Source organism: Typopeltis vanoorti, chromosome 19 (assembly GCF_054136105.1).
Source record: "Typopeltis vanoorti isolate ZY-2024b chromosome 19, IOZ_Tvanoo_1.0, whole genome shotgun sequence".
Classification (NCBI taxonomy): domain Eukaryota; kingdom Metazoa; phylum Arthropoda; class Arachnida; order Uropygi; family Thelyphonidae; genus Typopeltis; species Typopeltis vanoorti.
This window is the reverse complement of record NC_143567.1, coordinates 5,835,259-5,855,979: the sequence shown is the minus strand read 5'-3', so window position 1 is coordinate 5,855,979 and position 20,721 is coordinate 5,835,259. Positions and strand designations below refer to the sequence as shown.

At 36.4% G+C, this 20,721-nt stretch overlaps 1 protein-coding gene across 16 annotated transcripts in view; it reads right to left on the bottom strand.

Annotated features, from left to right (window-relative positions):
* LOC150095834 (uncharacterized) overlaps positions 1-20,721 on the bottom strand; it is a 1,527,755-nt gene that overhangs the window by 969,919 nt on the left and 537,115 nt on the right. For all 16 annotated transcript variants that reach the window (XM_090409494.1, XM_090409490.1, XM_090409495.1 and 13 more), the window contains one exon: positions 13,144-13,242. In XM_090409494.1, the coding sequence (XP_090265620.1) occupies positions 13,144-13,242 (99 nt within the window). The remainder of the gene's footprint in view (positions 1-13,143; positions 13,243-20,721) is intronic.

Here is a 20,721-nt window from a genome sequence, read left to right as displayed (position 1 = left end):
AAATGTTGTGCACAGTTGATTTTGGAATCCCCAATTCATCTTCAATCAATCTCATGGATGATTTTGAGTTTTTCTTTCATGAAATCATGCACTTTTTGGATGTTAACTTCGCTCAGTCCAGTTTTTGGATGGCCCAGCTTTTCATCGTCCTGAAGCGTCTCACGACTATATGAAATCGCTTAAACCACTCGTAAACTTGAGTACAGGATAAGCATTTGATATGTTCTGGTAAAACCTTTACCAAGTTTAACACAAAAGTCAAACTTGAAACTCATTTTCTGACCATTCGTCAAAACACACTGTCACTCTTGGCACTATAACTCAGCTTCTAATGAAACAAATGTCAAACAGTTGACACAACACTAATGAAGTTTGCCTCTTTCGACAACAAAAAGATACAACAGGTGGCGGCACTAGTTTCTTCTAATTTCGAAAAGTTCAATTTCTTTTTGGACAGAGGGTGTATATAACAAAGATCTGTATTTAAGTTTTGTAGATCTAGAAAAGGCATATGACAAGGTGCCAAGAGAGAGAAAGAGAAGCTATACAAAATGCTACAGTTGTATGGAGTCAGTGGGGCATTATATAAAGAATACTTAGTCCTTATTTGAGTTGTAAGTTAGCAGTTAGAACTGAAGGAACTACAGGAAGGTGGTTTAATGTTAAATCAAACAAGGATGTATATTATACCCTCTGTTATTCATTACCTATTTGGATCACATTATGAAGGAAAGCGGTATTAAAGCTGATATCAAAATTGGAGATTTTAATGTCAGCTCTTTGTTATATGCGGATGATGTTATACTTCTAAATAAATCCACTACAAGTCTGCAAGATTCTCTGACTAAATTTAATAACTGTTGTAATAGATATGGTATGAAGGTCAGCAATAACAAGTCAAAGACAATGAAAATAAGCAGAAGCATAGAAAATATCAACTGCATTGTGAATAGAGAACCCACAGAACAAGTAAAACATTTCAGCTACTTAAGCACAAATTTTAGTGAAGATGGTAAATTAAATATTGAAAAAATAGACAACAGAACCAACATAGCTAGTAAGGTTGGAAATCAACTGAATAAATTTATATGGAATAAGAGAGAAATTAGTCAAAACACTAAATCAGCTGTATACAAGACAGTGTTCAAAACAATTTTAACTTACGGATCTGAGAGTTGGGTTAGAAGTAAAACACTTGACTAAAGACAAGAGACCGTAGGTATGAGAGCCCTAAGAAAGATGTTAGGGATTTGAACAGATGGCTATATCACATTAAAAACAAGGATATTAGGAAAGAACTAGTTGTTAGCATCCAGGAATGTGTTAGCAGAGCTAATCTCAGGTGGTATGATCATTTAAACAGAATGGGAGAGGAAAGATCAGAAAAACATGTGATCTCTTCTAGGTTGGCAGGAAAAAGATCCAGAGAAAGATGAAGATACAGGTGGACTGATACGGTAAAAAGTGCCTTAGAAGATAGAAATATAAGATCTGACAATGTTGGGGCCTTGACAGGTAACAGATTGATTTGGACGAAAATTGTAGATGGGAAGTTAATAATGATGAAAATTTTTCATGTAGTAGTATCATATCCTGTACACCACTTGATGGTTAATGTCAGGAATTTGATGATGATGTTCTATAATAATAAGCTACAGAAACTATTTGGCCTTTCTTTTAATTCAAACAAAGAGAACATAAACAGAAGGTATGATAACATTAATTGGAAGATGATGATGAGATGGTACTGGAGAGGATGGAGTAGGTGCTGGGGAATTAAGATTTGAATCAGGATCAGATTCTGTTGCTGGAGGAGAGATGGGGAGCTTACTATTGAAGTTGATTTCTTGAAAAGGGTATCTAGGGTTGTTTGCACAGCCTTTTTTATTCATCATAAATGCCTTGTAGCAGCTGAATGTCTCGCTAACTGCATGGTAAACCTTTGTAAGCAGCTCAATGTTGGGATCTTGCTTCTCAAGCTTAGCAAATCCTGCTTCAAAGAGATAAAAAGCTTCAGCTAATTCTTTTGTCGTAAATTTTCTTGACTCTGGATCTTCTGATTCATTTTCTTGTGTTTCTATCAGCTGCTTCTCTATCTCCATAAGGTCAACATTGGTTAATTCTTGTGAATGGGACTCTAGCAAGTCAATGACATCATTTTCATTGATGTCTAATAATATAAATATTTACTGATGTCCAATAATGAAAAGAGCATTGCCACTCACCACCACAGCTTTTCTGGCTTTGACAATGTCTTCTTCTGTGATGCCACGAAAATCACCACAGAATTGACAGCAGAGTTTGTTCCATCCACTCCCAAGAATCAGCAAATGGTTTTGATGGCATCTTCTATAATTGTTCTGATAGTTGAGCGATTGAAGCCTAATGCTTTCCCAATGAAGGATGGCATCTAGCCTCTCCGAATGCTTAATTATTTCTACATTCATGTCCATTGTAATCACCTTTCTCTTTGATGAAGGCTCACCCACTCTTGCAGTAGACTTTCGCTTTCAAGGCATGGTCATAAGGGTAATCACGGACTGACAAAATCGAATAAAAAAGTTAAGACGAAAGTGATGCTGTGCATAAGCGACTGTATAAACAATGAGACTAGTTGATAGCATAAAGATGGCGTGCCAACGAACCACTTACCCCATGTGGGTTTGTTTACATGCACGGAAGAAGCTAGTTCCAGAATTATTAATTATCCTTATGGGGAACCTTGAGAGCATGTTAGTAAGTAAGAAACACCATAAGTCAGGTTGTCCATAACCCGGAGACCGCCCGTAATACAAATATAATCACCCACCTCCAGTCATTAGATGAACAAATTAACAATTTCTATGAGGATCAATCCAACATGCTTAGAGATATACTGCAATCCCTCGATTAGTGTGCCTAATGCATTCCTTAAAACAGGCGCATTAATCAAAAACGCACTAATCGAATATAATAACCTATGGGAAAAAGTATAATTCGTTCCTCAAATTTCTTTACAGAACCTTAATTTTTTTATAAAAGAATTAAGGTATGTCTCAGGGTCTAGTTAAAGGAAAACCATGAAGCTGAAAGACAATAAAATATATTCAGAATATAAATTCCATTATTCTACTTCTTAACAAAGAATTGAGCTAACGTAGTTTTTGGCAGGCATTTTGTTTCTTTTTTTCATACAACCGACGGTATGGCCCTATTGCCTCTTCTACTCTTCTGCAAATTTTACTGCTTCTCTCTTCATCAGTGTCAGCCTCTAAGCATTGCTGCTTAAAAACTTTGATTGTACGAAAAATATTTTCAAATTGTTTCTGTGAAATCTCTTTTGGCTGACTATCAGTGGTTAAATTTTCTTCATATTCTTTGGGATCTTCCCGCTGTGCATCTAAATTTAGCAGGTCAGAAGTGCTCAATTCTTCAGAATGAGATTTAATTTAACTCTTGGACATTATCATTGTCAATCTCATCAAAACCAAGTTCATGCCCGATGTTGGCAATTTCCTCAACAACATTATCCATTTCATTTGAAAAGCTTTCAAAATCTTTTGCACAATGTGAAAGAATGTGCTTCCAAACAGCTCGCATATGAGCAGTAATTTCATTCCAATATTGATGAATATTTTCAATAGCAGATATAACATTAAATTTCTTCCAGAATTCTACTAATGCCATATAATTCTCACCAGATAGTGCTTCTATTGCCTGTTTAAATGTTCTTCTCAGGAAGTATGCCTTAAAGGTTACAATAATCCCCTGGTCCATAGGTTGTATGAGAGAAGTTGTATTTGGTGGTAAAAATTTGGAACATAGTATATGGAAGTAGTGTAGTATGCCATTAAAAATAACTCTGTAAAATGTTTTAAATCGATAACTAAATTATTTTATTTCATTCTGATGAGTGATTTTTTAAAATAGTTAGCCATAAAAATGTATAGATAGAAAATTTTTAAAATCTCTAACAATTATTTTTAAGATATTTTTAAGATATTATTTTTAAGGGCATACTAATCGAATTTGAGTATCGAAAAAAAAAAATGACGCACTAATCGAGGGATTACTCTATATATCACTGGAAAATTGTAATGAAAAACTCTAATTGCTAAAGAAAGCTGTAGGCTCTGATAATTATTCTACTGGATGCAAGTAGTATCAGATTTCTATACTGAAATCAGGGCATACAAGTAAGATCATATATATATATATATATATATATAGGGGTGCATTTCTAGCTCGCTTCCTCGTGGTGCACCCTGGGTCATGCTAAAGAGCTAGAGAGACTGGCGGCCAGACCATTGTGCAATCTCCTGACCATACCTACACATGGAAACTCAAAACTTTCACAATGGTTCTTCTTCGAACCAGCTGATAAGGAATATCGGACATAATATCCATATCCTCCTGTTAAATGTTGAGGGTATTAGCGCATCAAAATGTCAACATCGAGAAAAAAATGTCGATCTACTTCTCATTCAAGATCACATATTGAAACTGAAGATCAAGTTAAATCTAGAGCAATAATCCCTGGCTACGACATTCTCGGGATTACTTAGTCATAGCTACGGCAACATAACATACGTCCGAAATGGTATTGAGAATGCTCTGCTGATATCTTCTTCGACAGATGACGAAATCCATATGAGCACTGTTAAAATAGCAGACATTAAGATTGTGAATGCATATAAACCACCTGCAACTATTTGGCCAAATGATGTTCTACAAACATACTCCCACCCAACGGTGTACTCTGGGGACTTCAACAGTCATCATACTTCTTGGAAATATGATCGGAATGATCAAAACAGGAAATATTAGCAGAATGGGCAGATCAACACTGTCTTCACTTGGTTTTTGATGCCAAGGAAAAAGGCACCTTTAAATCAAGAGCCTGGAATAAGGAATATAACCCAGATTTGACATTCATCTCCACTTATAGTAAAAATCAGCCTGTAGACTTTCAGACATATTCTTGAGGTTTTTCCAAATAGCCAGCACCGTCCCATCTTTATGGAATTAGGAGCCCAAATTCCTGATAACATCATTTCTTAGACCAAGATGGAATTTCCAAAAAGCCGACTAGGAAAACTTCACTGCGGATCTACACGCATGCCTTAGAAGAATTCCCCCAACTTACAAAAACTATACATAGTTCACTGGAGTAGTTATAGCAGTGGCAAAAATACACATTCCTCCAAGCAACCGAAAAGAATACGTTCCTGGATTGACCAATGAAAGCGAATCCCTGTAACAAGAATTCCTTGAAGTAAGGATCCTGAGATAGGAGAAGAACTGCTCCATAGTCTCAATGCTGCTCATAGGGAAAAGTGGATTCAAATAACTGAAAACATAGATTTCAAACACTCTAGTAGAAAAGCCTGGTCGCTACTTAAAAAGCTTGGTTCAAGCCCCTCTGTACCAAAGAAATCTCCTCTTGTCGATCCGAATCAGATAGCTGCTCATATTGTTTCACTTTCTAGAGCTCCGATAGATAAAGAACATAGTAAAGAGATAAAACGCGAACTAAAGGGTGTGAAGTCTGTAACTCAAAAGAATCAACAATTCTCTTTGCCTTTTTCCCGTGAGGAAATATCCTTGGCACTTCAAAAAATATCAAAATGGGGAAGGCTCCTGGATTTGGCAATGTTCATAATGAATTCCTGACGCACCGTGGACCTTATACAAGATCGTGGCTGGCTAAGTTCTTTAACGATATACTTGAAAGTGGCTGCATTCCTAAAGAATTTAAAAGGACAAAAATCATTGCTGCGTTAAAACCAGGTAAGCCAGAAGGCAGAACTGAAAGCTATCGCCCCATAGCCCTTTTAAGTGCAACCTCAAATTGTTGGAGAGACTAATATTGAACAGGATCAGTGATAAAATTTTGGAACGTGTTCCAACAGAACAAGCAGGGTTCAGAAGAGATCGCAGCTGCACAGATCAAGTTCTCAGCTTAACAACCTACATTGAAGCAGGATTTCAAAGGCCTGAAGACTACTGCAGTCTTTATTGACTTAATAGCGGCTTACTGTTTGGAAGGAATGCCTCATATATAAATTTCTTAAGGTCATCCCATGTAAAATATTGGGTCGTCTCCTAAACAACTTACTGTGTGATCGATATTTCAGGGTAGTCACCGGACGAAGCATCAGTAAACAGAGAGTGCTTAAGAATGGATTACCTCAGGGCTCAGTGCTCACACCACTGCTTTTTAGCATTTACATCACAGACATTCTTGACACAGCCAGCAGGAAGTTTGCTTATGCAGATGATCAAGCTTTGGCGATCAGCAACAAATCTATCAAAAGAACTGAAGAAATATTGACAAATGATCTGTCGGCTTTATGGTAGTTCTATAAAAAATGGAGATTAACACCAAATTCTGGTAAAACCGAATGTTCTTGCTTTCACCTGAACAATGGTCTTGTAAATCAAAAACCAGAGATATATGCTGATGGAACATTAATTTCGTTTAATCCGACACCTAAATATCTGGGAATAACTCTGACATATAAACAGCAATGATTAATATCGCTGCTAAAATTTGCACCAGAAATAACATAGTTCAGAAGCTTTGTGGTACTATATGGGGCTCAAGTGCCACAACTCTGCAGTGCACTGCAATGGGTCTAGTTTACAGTGCAGCAGAGTATGGTGCTCCTGTCTGGCTCAATAGTTCCCATGTCAGTAAACTAGATACTCAACTTAACTCTACTCTGTGTTTAATAACAGGTTGCATTAGGAGTACACCCTTACAATGGCTCCCCACTTTGAGCCATATTGCTCCTCCAGAACTGCGATGACTGGAAGCCTTGCTTCATGAATATAAAAGAATTTTAAATAACCAAAATCTCCTAATACATGAATTTATTTCAAATGCTTTATCCAACAGACTAAAATCTAGAAGACCTGCCATAAAAAGTGCCCATAATCTTCTTAGCCAGAATAATAGTATGGTGAGTAGGTGGGATGTACTGTGGTCCCAAGTAGTATCACCTGAAGTTCGCAATCACACAAACATCTTCCAAAAACCATCTGGATTTGACCTGCCCAGGAATATATGGACGGCTAACAGGATTCGTATAGGCCATGGTGTATGTGGAGACTTACTTTCAAAGTGGGGTAAGATACCAAAACCCCACTGTCCCTGTGCAGCCAAGACCCAAACCATTTACCATATAGTACAGGAATGTGAGCTGACAGCACATCCAGGTGACTTTAAGGACATCTTTGACCTATCCCCAGAGGCGATCAACTGGATCAAAAACCTAAATGTTAAAATATGACTACTCTTCTGTCTGATGCTTGTCAAAAATTTCATATTTGTATTTGCCTGAATGTAGACTTTTTTTTTTTTTTTAATCATATATGTGTATCTTATCTACACTCATGTGTATTATATCTTATTGTCTTTTAACCATGTGTACAAGCCACATGACTTGGATACTGAACGAACGAGAATGGGTTGGCAATTTGAGATTTAGCCGACCAAATTATATTCTTATTGGTTAAACCAAAATAAAAAATGATGGTACAACATGACAAAATTTCATGCCGGCTGGGGCGTCGCCCGGTTACACAAGGAACCCATTGTTTTCACCAGGGAACCAGGGCGAACAGCGAAAAGTCAGCTACTGGAACAAATCTGAAAACAACCCCCAACTCAACATCACCAGAGGTAAAGATCGGTACTATCAACGTAAGAAGCCTGAATGGCAAAGAAATGGAGCTAGCTGATGAATTAGATAAGTACCAGATCAACATAATAGGGGTGACTGAAACAAAAAAGACCAAAACTGGTGAGATCTTTCTGAGCAATAAATACAAAATGTTATATTCAGGGAATGACAATCAAGGAAAAGAAGGAGTAGCCATAGTATTCAACACAAAATACAAGGCTATTCTTCTTGAATGGCAGTGAGTCTCAAGTAGAGTAATGTGGGCAAATATGAGAATGGGAAACTGACAATGAGACTTATTTGTGCCTATGGTCCCACAGAAGCTTCTACTAAGGTAGAAGTGGAGGAATTTTTTGAGGCTTTGGAAAAAGCAACTGACACAATAAAAAACGAAAAGTTGGTCCCTGTTGGGAATCTAAATAGCAGAGAAGGAAATGATTGTGAGACATACAAAAATATTTTGGGAAAATTTGGAGAAAAGAGCAAAGCAAATAATAATGGCAAATATCTGTTGGATTTCTGCTCAGGACATGGACTGGTTATTACTAACACCATGTTCCAACATAAAAATGTGCACAAATTCACATGGAGAGAAGAGGCTAGGAATAAGAAAAGTCTCATTGACTATGTTATTGTTGATAGTGATGTTTTCTCCCTGGTGCAGGACATCAGAGTGTACAGAGGATTTGAAATTGGAAGTGATCACTATTTAGTCTCGAGCAAGATAAAATTGAATTTCATATTGAAAAGAATAACATGTAAGAAAGTTTTAAAGCGAATAAAAGTTGAGCAGCTCTCAGATGTGAACTGTAGACTAAACTACACAAAGATTATTGAAGAAAAAATGAAAGAGTTTTAGAACAGGAATCAAACCTTGGAGATTCAGTGGCAAACTCTGAAGAAAACATTGAATGATTCTGCCAGAGAGGCATATGGTGAGGTTGTCTGCAAGGATACAAAAATCAGAACTCCCTGGTGGACACGGGAAGTTAAAGAGGCAGTGAAGGAAAAGAAGAAAGCATATCAAAAGTTCCTGGCAAATAAGTTAGCTTGTGCTCTTAGAGAATATAGAGACAAATGCAAGAATGCTAAACGTTGTGTAAAACTAGCTAAACAAAACTCATGGGAAGACTTTGGCAAGAATATAGAAAATAAATATCAATAAGGTGGCAAAATATTCTGGAGGTTGTTGAAGAAGCTTAGGAATGGAGGAAAGAGTGCAGTAAAAGGAGTTAGAGTTGATAAAGGTGACATGAAAACGCGAGCAAAAGATATCCTTGAAGTATGGAGTAATTACTTTGAAAAACTGCTAAATGAAACAAGCAGTAATGTCAGCACAGTGGTAAAAAACACTGACCAGGCATGCAGTCAGGAATACATATCCATACTTGAAGTAGATAAAGCCATCAAAGGCTTGAAATGTGGAAAGGCAGCAGGAGTAGATGATATTCGACCAGAAATGCTGAAGTATGGTGGTATAAGAGTCTTACAGTGGCTGCACTGCATAGTTCAGAAAGCCTGGACAGAGGGACGAATTCCCGATGATTGGAGTAGAGCTCTCATAGTACCCATATATAAAAAGGGAAATAAAAGTGCATGTGAGAATTACAGAGGTATTTCCCTACTGAGTGTTCCTGGCAAGATCTATGTAAGTATACTTGAGAAACGGTTGAGAAAAATTGTGGAAGAAAAGCTTGGTGAAGAACAAGCTGGATTCAGGACAAATAGAGGCTGTCAGGATCAGATCTTCACTTTACGACAAATAGTACATGGGAATATAACAAAGATCTGTATTTAAGTTTTGTCGATTTGGAAAAGGCATATGACAAGGTGCCAAGAGAGAAGTTATTCAATATGCTGCAGTTATATGTGGCCAGTGGGGCATTATATCAAGCAATAATTAGTCTTTATTTGAGTTGTAAGTCAGCAGTTAGAATTGAAGGAATTACAGGAAGATGGTTTAATGTTAAATCTGGTGTGAGACAAGGATGTACATTATCCACTCTGTTATTCATTATCTATATGGATCACATTATGATGGAAAGTGGTATTAAACATGATATCAAAATTGGAGATGTTAATGTCAGCGCTTTGCTTTATGCGGATGATGTTATACTTCTAAATAAATCCGCTACAAGTCTGCAAGATTCTCTGACTAAATTGAATATCTCTTGTAATAGATATGGTATGAAGGTCAGCAATAAAAAGACAAAGACAATGAAAATAGGCAGAATCATTGAAAATGTCAACTGTGTTGTGAATGGAGAACCTGTGGAACAAGTAAAACATTTCAGCTATTTAGGCACGATTTTTACTGAAGATGGTAAATTAAATATAGAAATAGACAACAGAATCAGCAAAGCTGGTGTGGTGGGAAGTCAATTGAATAAATTCATATGGAATAAGAGAGAAATCAGTCGGAACACTAAATTAGCTGTATACAAGACAGTGTTCAAACCAGTTTTAACTTATGGATCTGAGAGCTGGGTCAGAAGTAAAACACTTGACCAAAGACTAGAGACCACAGATATGAGAGTCCTGAGAAAGATTATAGGCGTGAACAGACGGAATCAATGGCAATATCATTTTAAAATTGAGGATATTAGGAAAGAACTTGACATTGTCAACATCCAGGAATGCGTTAGCAGAGCTAATCTCAGTTGGTATGGTCACTTAAACAGAATGGGGAGGAAAGATTAGCAAAACAAGTGTTCTCTGCCAGGTTGGCAGCAAAACGACCCAGAGGAAGACCAAGATATAGGTGGATTGATACTGTACAAAGTGCCTTAGATGATAGGAATATAAGATCTGATAATGTTGGAGTCTTGACAAGTAACACACTGATTTTGAGGAAAATTGTAGATAGGAAATTAATAATGATGTAATTTTTTTCATGTAGTACTATCATATCTGTACACCTCTTGAGGGTACATGGCAGGAATTTGATGATGATGATATATATACACACCTACACAGGTAACCCTCATATAACGCAGATGTTAGGTTCCATAGAAATGCTGCATTATGTAAATCGCGTTATGCGAGACTCAGACCACATACAAAAAGTTGGGTTATGTTCCGAAATCGTTTTTTTTTTAAATTATATAAACAACAATGACATATCCAACAAAAAATATTTTTATTCACTTCAGGTAATTCATGTAAGTTAAGAAAACAAACTATGAAACAAAATACATAGTGTAAACTAATAAAAATATAAATCGTACATAAACTTCATTGCTTATAATGCATAAAATGCTTTAGCCAAAATAAAATAAAGTGCATAATTTAATCCTCATCACTGTCTTCAAAACGAGCATTCTGTAGATGTTCTTTATTTACGAGTAGCTGGACGTCGTCATCACTTGAAATCTCTTCGACATCATTTGCATAATTCTCATTGCATACTTCGGTTGGTTTAGTTATCAAGAAGTCAGTAATAAGACCTTCCATACCACTATGCTGCAATTTTTTATTAAGTTCATAATATGAAGCTAAACAAATATCTAATTGCTCGTGAATTTTTCGGAGCACTCCATTGAGAGATCATTATCCGTAAAATAACTTCCAAACTTTCTTGATCCTTCTGCTAATTTCTTTAAACTGAATTCTTTAATGGATTCATCACAATCAGAATCTTTGGTAGAACTTTCCCCGCCATTTGGTTCAACGTCATCTGTTAATTGTACCGGTTCCTCCTAATTTAAATCTATTTCCCCATCAATTAATTCACTAATTTCGTTTTAGACCATATCGCAAAAACCCTCTAAGTGGCCATAACTATTAAAAAAAATTTTTACATAAAAAAGCATTACCTATTCTATGTAACTCACCAGAAAATAAAGTGCTCAGCTTGAGATTAACACACTTATGATTTTTAATGGCTTTCCTGATCATCATGTTGGAGGCCCAACATGATGTCCTCACAGCACTTAAGCCTCTACACATGAATGGCTTTCCTGGCAGAAAACGAAGATAACTTTCAACAATAATCACTTTACATGGTAAGCAATTGACGTACATGCTTGTTAAAGGGTATTTCCCCTAATATAAATTCGCTACTTATAACTACATGCACGATACAGGAAGATGCAAATTTAACAAAGATAAAATTTGATTTTTAAGTCGCACGGTAAAAAAAAATATGAAATGATAAAGGGTTAGTACAATTTATAGAACCGTGTTTTTATCAAAACCGCATTATACGAGGGTTACTACAATTTGTAGACCGCGTTAGAAAAAATTTATATATAAATATTTTTATATATAAATTTCATATAACACGGTACTTATAAGTACCGTGTTATATGAGGGTTACCTATATATATATATATATATATATATATATATATATATATATATATATATAGATGTGGATAAGTTTTGAGAAAGAAGAAATCTATTGGCATTTTTCTTAGAGCCGGAGGTTGAAGTGTTGGGAAACACATTAAGAGGAAGGCTGTTCCAGAGGACAGAGGTAGATGGAATAAATGATGAAGAGAAGAATCAGGTTCGATGTGTCTGCATTTGTACTGAAAAGGATGTTGGGTAGCTGATTCTTTTGTTTCAACAGGTTCAAGCCTGTTGTGGAGGAATTTACTGAAGCAGTGACCACGGAAGTACCTGCTAAAGAGACAAAGAGCTGAAATATTGAGTCCTTGAGATAGAGGTTGAAGTAAGCCTGTGGGGGAAGGGTCATCTATAAGCCAAATCTCCCTTCCTAAAATTTTTTAGTAAAAATTTGCCTCTCAAACTGAAGGTGCATGGGTTGCAGAGTTTAGCTAACAGGTGGAGGAGAAGGGATATGACAGAAACTTATAAGTTACTAAAGGAATTCGATAATATTTACCGAAAATAAATTTTTCATTACATGCGAGAGTAAGGAGAAAACAAGGGGACCCACTTGGAAGTTGTCTAAGAGAGTGTGTGGTTGGTAAGGGTGCAAATTAGATTCTTTACTTGGAGAGTAATGAATGAGTGGAATGGATTGTAAGAGATGGCTGTGAGCACCCCAAAAATAAGTAAGTTTAAGGAGATGTATGATAAGTATTGTGTTAATGGATAGTGTGGGTTTCCCACAATGAGTTTTATGATCCAATGGAGTACTACTATTCCTAATAATAATATTTTACACTTTCATTTCTAATAAAATAATCTCTTAAGTAATAAAGTAATCTCTTATTAAGATGCAGAATTCTCTAAATAATTGAACTTTGTACAGATATTTCAAAATGCAAGAATTAAAAATTTATATAAAGTCATAATTAATGGGAAGAAAATGATACATATTTAGTGAAAAATAAATAAATGCTTATCTTCAAGTATACAGAGTTCAGTAAACTATTTTATAAGCTTCTATAAAATTACTAATTAAGCAAGATTAATATTAAAAATAAACATTTATTTTACAGTACTTAATTTCTTGAATAATTATTATTTTATAAAAATATGAAAGGGGACAGAAGAAATAGCTTACTCTAGTTGATGCATCAATTTCTGCTCTGCTGTCAACAAGTAGAGTAACCATGTTTGTCTTACCCCATTTAGATGCAACATGTAAAGGAGTGATTTGATGCTAGTGAAATAAAAATTGCTTCTTATATTACACAGAATGATATGAATTAAATTTGTAGGCAAGAAAAAAATAAATGCATCTGATACCAGTACAACTGAACTTAATTAAAACATATCTTAAAAAAAACTTATTTGTTGTATTAATGATAAAACAACAAAAATAATACAACAGTGGAAAATGAACAATTTCTTACTTTCTTAATTTTTTTTTTTAAATAATAATAATAATCACCATTTCAAGGATTAAAGCTTCTAGAATTAAAACAAGATAAAAATTGTTGTGATGTGCAACTGCTGGAAACATATGATTAATTCGCATAACTAAGGTTCATTACCAACTGACATAAAATGAATATTTATTTTCAAACACTCCCAAAAGAAAGACAGGAAGATACAAAAATAAATAAACAAAAAGAAAATAATAATAATTGGACTTTAATAATAGAATTAAAAATAGTTTAAAAACTTCTTGGGTAATAATAGAAAAATGCACCTAACAAGAGCATGTGAAGAATAACGAAAATGCATGAGATGAGGGGAATAAGAGTGCACAAGGATTATTTGCCAGGAGGAAGGACTAACATAATGACTAAAGATTTGAATATTACTATTATTACTATTATTACGGGCAACTCCAGGGAGTCATTAGACTCATCGAGGGAGGCCCCAAATCATATTCATCACAACTATCTGACATTCATACAGTATCTATCATACCTCGCCTTAAACTCATTCACTGTCACAGCATCCACTACAGACTCAGGGAGCGCATTCCACTCATTCACTACTCTAAAAGTAAAGAACCCAGCTCTAACACCTTTACTAACCACACTTTTGCCCAGTTTCCATGGATGTCCCCTAGTCCTCCCACAACCAGCCCTGTTCTCAAAAATATCTTCTGAATTAATTTTATAGAAACCCTTCAGTAATTTGAATGTCTCAATCATATCTCCCCTCCTCCGCCTATCAACCAATTTTTGCAACCCACAAATCCTCAACCTGTTCTCATACGGTTCATTCCACAGACCTGCTATCATCTTGGTCACTCGCCTCTGGATCCTCTCCACATCCTCCCCATCAAGAAGAAACCTAGGTGACCAAATCTGAGCACAGTAGTCTAGATGGGGTCTTATCAAGGCTCGATACAGAGGAACAATAACCTGCTTGTCTCTGCTTGTCAACTTATTCTTCAGCAACCAAGTGATTTGATGAGCTGTTTTGGTCACTTTTGCAATGTGCCCTCTAAATTTCAATTCCCTATCCACCAACACTCCTAAATCTAGTGCCTCATCAATTTCCTGGAGCAGGGTTCCACCAATGCAGTAAACTGCCTCCAATCTTTTCACCCCAAAATGCATAACCTTACATTTTGCCACATTAAACTGACATCCATTCTCCTTAGCCCAGACCTCCAATCTATCCAAATCATCCTGCAAAATTTTGACGTCATCTGCATTCACTATTGCCCTACCAAACTTCGCATCATCCGCAAACAAATGAACTGTTCCTCTCAGATCATTTCCTATATCATTTATGAACAAATTAAACAGCAGTGGTCCAAGAACAGATCCTTGTGGCACACCACTAGTCACAGGCCGTCTTGTGGACTCTACTCCCGAGTAAACCACTCTCTGATATCTCTCCGTCAACCACCCTCCTATCCATCTCACCAACCCTATGTCCATTCCCATATGCTGCAATTTACTGATTAGAATTCCATGTGGAATCCTGTCAAAGGCCTTGGCAAGGTCCAGTAGAATCACCGTAAACCCATTACCCTTATCCAGTTCAGCCGTCACTGTGTTATAATACGTGAGCAAGTTACTGAGGCATGACCTACCCTTCACAAAACCATGCTGTCCCCGATACAGTATCCCATTTTCTTCAATCCAATGTTGTATTTTCCTTTTGACTATTTTCTCTAAGACCTTTACAATGATTCCTGATATGCTAATCGGTCGGTAATTTACAACAGCAGTCTTGGAACCACCTTTATGCAGTGGAACTATTTTCCCCTCTTTCCACCCGCTCGGGACTAACCCAGACCCGAGACTCAAATTAAACAAAATGGTCAAGGGTACTGACAATTCTTTAGCTGCTTCTCGTACAACACGAGCTGGTATACCATCCAATCCCACAGATGTATTGACATTGAGGTTATGCAATAGACTACTCACCTCCACTTCATTAACCACAATTCCCGTATAATCTACTGGTTTATTCGTTTCTGCAATGTCACCACCTTGATGATATACTTTTGCAAAGTGCTCACTCAGTAACTCAACTATCTCAACTGATTCAGTTACCTCCCTACCATCGGCATTCTTTAAAATCAATCTGCCATGTACATTTTTCCTTTTACTTGCTACATATCTAAAAAACTGTTTAGGATTCTCTTTAGCCTGCATAGCCAATGTTCTTTCGTAATCCTTTTTTGCTTTTCTTACCACACTCGTCACCCTTCTGGCCTGCGCTTATACCGTTCATGTGCCTGCCGGTCACCCTTCTCCTTAAATTCCCTCCATAGTTGTTTCTTTTTTTGCAACTCAAGCTTAATGGTGTTATTCATCCATTTAACCCCTACTTGATTTATTATTCGGACTCTAGGTATACAGTCAGCCATTGCTTCATGCAAGCACTTCTTAACTACCTCCCATGCACTATCAACTTCTAGTCCTTGCAGTTGTACATGCCATGGCACTGAACCAATCAAACTCCTAAGCTTGTCATACTTTCCCGCCCGATAATTCCACATGTACCTTGTCTTAATTGAAAATTAAGACAGGGTACATAACCCACGCATAAAGTCATTTGCAATTATAGCCCTTCTTTTAAACATTTCACTGTCATACCGTGGCAAAAGGCTAATCATTCTAACTCTCTCACTCTTTTCTTTTGCTACCTCAAACAATTCATTCAGGTCTTCTATCATTTCCATTTTATCTCCTTTCAAATCATTCGTACCTGCCACAACAATCATTTCTTTCACCCTTTCCTATGCGAATATGAGGAGTAAACAAGCCTAACAAGTTACTGGGAGATATAGGAATGAATAATTTGGATGGACAGTAGGAGTATATGAGGATGAATATCAGAAAATTGACAAAGAGTAAGAGATAATGGTATATTTGAGAAAGGTGTGCAGTTTGATGCTCAGATTTGGGTTCAGTTAGTGTGAATTATGGCCAAAACAACCAAGAATATGAAACTATTGTTTCATATTCTTGGTTGTTTTTGTTTAGTTTTTGTCCCCCAACCAGTCTCAGTCTTTGTAAGACCAGATAATCCTTCAGCTCAGTAGTCTTTATAAAGGCAGGATAGTTAGATATAATGACAGTGATAAGGTGAGAGAACAAACAAAAATGATGAAAGTTCCAGAGATAAAAAGAGAAAGGAGTACAATTTTTAAATATGTTAGCTGAATTTGAGGGGCCAGACAGAACTGCAAATGAGAGATGGATTACATCTGGAATGAATTTCCAAAGGCTGTTATTATGTGTCTGTGAAAGAGAGAGAGGTAAAGGAGAATTCTGAAGGAATTATGAAACTGCAGAGTGAGGCCAGCAGGAGGAGTAAAAAATTAGAATAAGAGTGTGTTATGCATGATAGATAGGGAAACAGGATAGATGAAAGGACAGTCATCATAAAGAGGGGATGACATATGAAGCATGAGGATCAGCTTGGTAAACAGGATGCAAGGAAGGGCTGAAAGGGGTTATATAGGGGGTAGTTATGATCAAACAATGACAAAGATTTGTTTACAAATACAAGTATCAGAAATAAAGAGAAAGAACTTTTTTTTTTTTTGCACTTACAGAGCTGATATGCCTAAAAAAAACTATTCGGCATTCGCACAGTATCTATCATACTTTACTTTGAACACATTTATAGTCATGGCACCCACAACAAACTCTGGCAGCTAATTCCACTCATTCACCACTCTCCAAGTAAAAAACCTAGTTCTAACACCCTTGCTAACTACACTCTTGCTCAGTTTCCATGGATGATCCCTAGTTCTCCTATCACCAGACCTGTTCTGAAAACTTTCCTCTAAATTAATCTTGTAAAAACCCATTCAGTAATTTGAATGTCTCAATCATATCACCCCTTTTCCACCTATCAACTAATTTCTGTAATCCACAGATCTTCAACCTGTTCTCATAAGGTTCATTCCATAGACCAGCTATCATCTTGGTCACTCGCCTCTGGATCATATCCACCTCCTCTCCATCAAGAAGAAACCTAGGGACCTAGATCTGGGCATGGTAGTCAAGATGGGGTCTTGTCAAGGCTCAATAAAGAGGAACAATAACCCTTGTCTCTGCTCATCAAGCAAGGTATTCTTCAGTAACAAGTGATCTGATGAGCTGATTTAGCCACTTTTTTACTATGTACCCTCTAAACTTCAACTCCCTATCCACCAACACATGCAAATCTCTGGCGACGTCAACCTCCTGGAATACAGCTCCACCAATGTGATATACTGCTGCTAATTTTTTCACCCCAAAATGCATAACCTTACACTTTGCTACATTAAACTGACATCCATTCTCATTAGCCCAGACTGCCAATCTATCCAAATCATCCTGCAAAATTTTGACATCATGTGCATCCACTATTGCTCTACCAAACTTTGCATCATCAGCAAATAAATGAACAGTTCCTCTTGGAGTCTTTCCTATAACATTAATGAACAAATTAAATAGCAGTGCTCCAAGAACAACCCTGTAGCACACCATTAGTAACAGGACTTCTTTTGGACTCCACTGCTGAATAAAATACTCTCTGATATCTCTCAATCAACCAGCCTTCTATCCATCTCACCAATCCTATATCCATCCCCATGTTCTGCAGTTTACTGATTAGAATTCCATGTGGTATCCTGTCAAAGGCCTTAGCAAAGTCCAGCAGTATCACTGTAAACCATTACCCTTATTCAGTTCAGCCGTCACTGTATTATAAAATGTGAGCAAGTTACTGTGGCATGATCTACCTTTCACAAAACCATGCTGTCCTCTATACAGTATCCCATTTCATCATTTTAATATAGATGACATATTTTAATACAGATGACACAAAATGTGATCTTTTTATATGACAGAGAGAACACAAGGGGGTGGAGTTGATAACAGAAGAGAGAAGAATACTGGTTGAACAGTGGTCTAGAATATTTAATAGCAACAATGTCTAAAAGTTTAATCTTGCCATTCTAGCAAAAGGCATTACATCGAGTTAGTGTAAAGCAGGAAGAAATAATCAGTTACATGAGGAGCATAAAAAAAAAAGTAGGCTATGGGAATTCAAGTAGCAAAAGTGAAAATTACTGTGTTAATAGCACTTACCAAATCATGCCAAGAAAAATCCCAAGGAATTCTTTTGCTATGTCATGCTGTCAGGAAAAAATGATTTTGGGAGGATGATATTTAATGAACAATTCAAGTATTTAATCCCAGTGAGTATAATATCATAAAACTTAAGTAATAACATAGGAAGACTAATAATAAATGAGCTGGAGTTATTAATATACAAATTACATAACAATGGTCCAAGTATAGACCCTTAGGCAGCAAAGGTTGGTCGATTGGTAGAGCCTCTGCTACTAATGGCTCATGCAAAAAGTTAAGCAAGTTAGAATGATTAGTAGTTAGAAGGGATTCAATCGTTTGATGCTGTTGGCACATTCTCCCTCGATGAGTCTTTGGACTCCCTGGAGGTGTTGCATAATAATAATAATAATTACATAACAATGGTCCAAGTACAGACCCTTGTGGTGGTACTACTCATAGACCCAGTACTACCACAAACAATAAATTGCACGAGAACTACAGTAATAAACTTTAATGAAATGAAAGTAACCATCAAAAATAGTTTTTAATATTATTTATTAATATCAATTTCTAACATGCAGCAACAGTTTATAATTGGCCACCGAATGCTTCCCATTTCTTTGATTTGCTTGTTTCTATGCACTGATGATATGCTGTTATTTTCAGTACGAAACATCTGTATTTTCATTTCATTCAAGTTAATTACTGTGGTTATCATATAATTTATATTTATAGTCATACCAAAAGTACCTTTAAAGACCAGTACCACCACACATCACTTTCTCATACATGTCAGTCAGCTTCTCCTCAAATCAGCACGTTTATTTTGAAAACTGATTACCCATTTCCTTTGAGTTTATCTAATAACCTCCACTGTGGAATCATGTCAAATTCCTTGGCAAAATCCAGAAGTATCATGATATTATTAATTCTTCTTATCCAATTCTAATGTCACTATTATAATGTTACTATTATGACACTCACATAACATATCCAACATTAAAAAAAGATTATATAGGCTCATGAACAGAGTTTAGATCTTTTAAGCAGTGCAATATTAAGGAAACTCAAATGCAAGACTGGCAGCATTTTCATAAGTTCTCTGGGCACTACTGAAACTTTTATGCTCTTCAAATTCAAAACCAACAGAACAAACTATACAGTTGGATGCTTGCATAGATAAGGGAATGTTGAAGGATGAAGGGCATAGTATGAGTGGAGAGTGGGTAATTATTATGGGGAATGTGGATTGGAAGGAGGAAAGGACATGTGGCAAGAAGGAAATAGAATTTATGCAGTTATTAAGGAATAATTACTTCACATGTGATGAAATATACTAAGGGTTTGAGAGTGCTAGATCTAGTAATTGCATCAGAGAATTTGTCTATAACGAATAAAACCACATTGCCACCAACTGGTGACAGCAATCATATGGTCTTGTTCTGGGACTTGGCTAAATGTGTGGAATTTTCAGTTAAGAAGAGAGATTATGTGGAATTACAGGAAGGATAGGTATGACAAGTTTAGAAGATTGCTTGGATCAGTGCTATGGCATGTGAAACTGCAAGCACTGGTTGTTGATAGTGCATGGGAAGTGGTAAAGGGGTGTTCGAGGGAAGTAAGTAGCAAACTACATACTTAGAGTTAGAAGAATAAATCAAGTGCTATTAAGTGGAGCTACAAAAAATTGTGGAGGGAATTCAAGGGGAAGAGTGGCCAGCAGGCACAGTGGTAAGAAAGGCAAAAGCAGAGTATGAAAAGAAATTAGCAGTGCAGGCCAAAGATAATCCAAAAGAGTTCTTTGGTTACAAGTAAAAGGAAGAATGAATTTTATAGCAGAATGATTTCAGTGAATGTTGATGGTAGGGAATTAACTGAATCAAGCAAAATAGTAGAATTACTAAGAGAACACTTTGCAACAGTATATCATCTATGTGGAGATGCAGTAACGAGAGAGAGAGATAAAGGCTTATATGGAAACCAAGGTAAATAAACTTGAGATTTATAGCATATTACAGAACCATGATGTGAATTCAGCTATGGGATTAGATGGTATAGCAGCTTTAGTTTTATGAGAAGGCACTAGGGAATTGGCAGTGCATTTGACCATGCTATTTAATCTGTCTCAGCTCTGGGTTAGTCCCAAGAGGGGT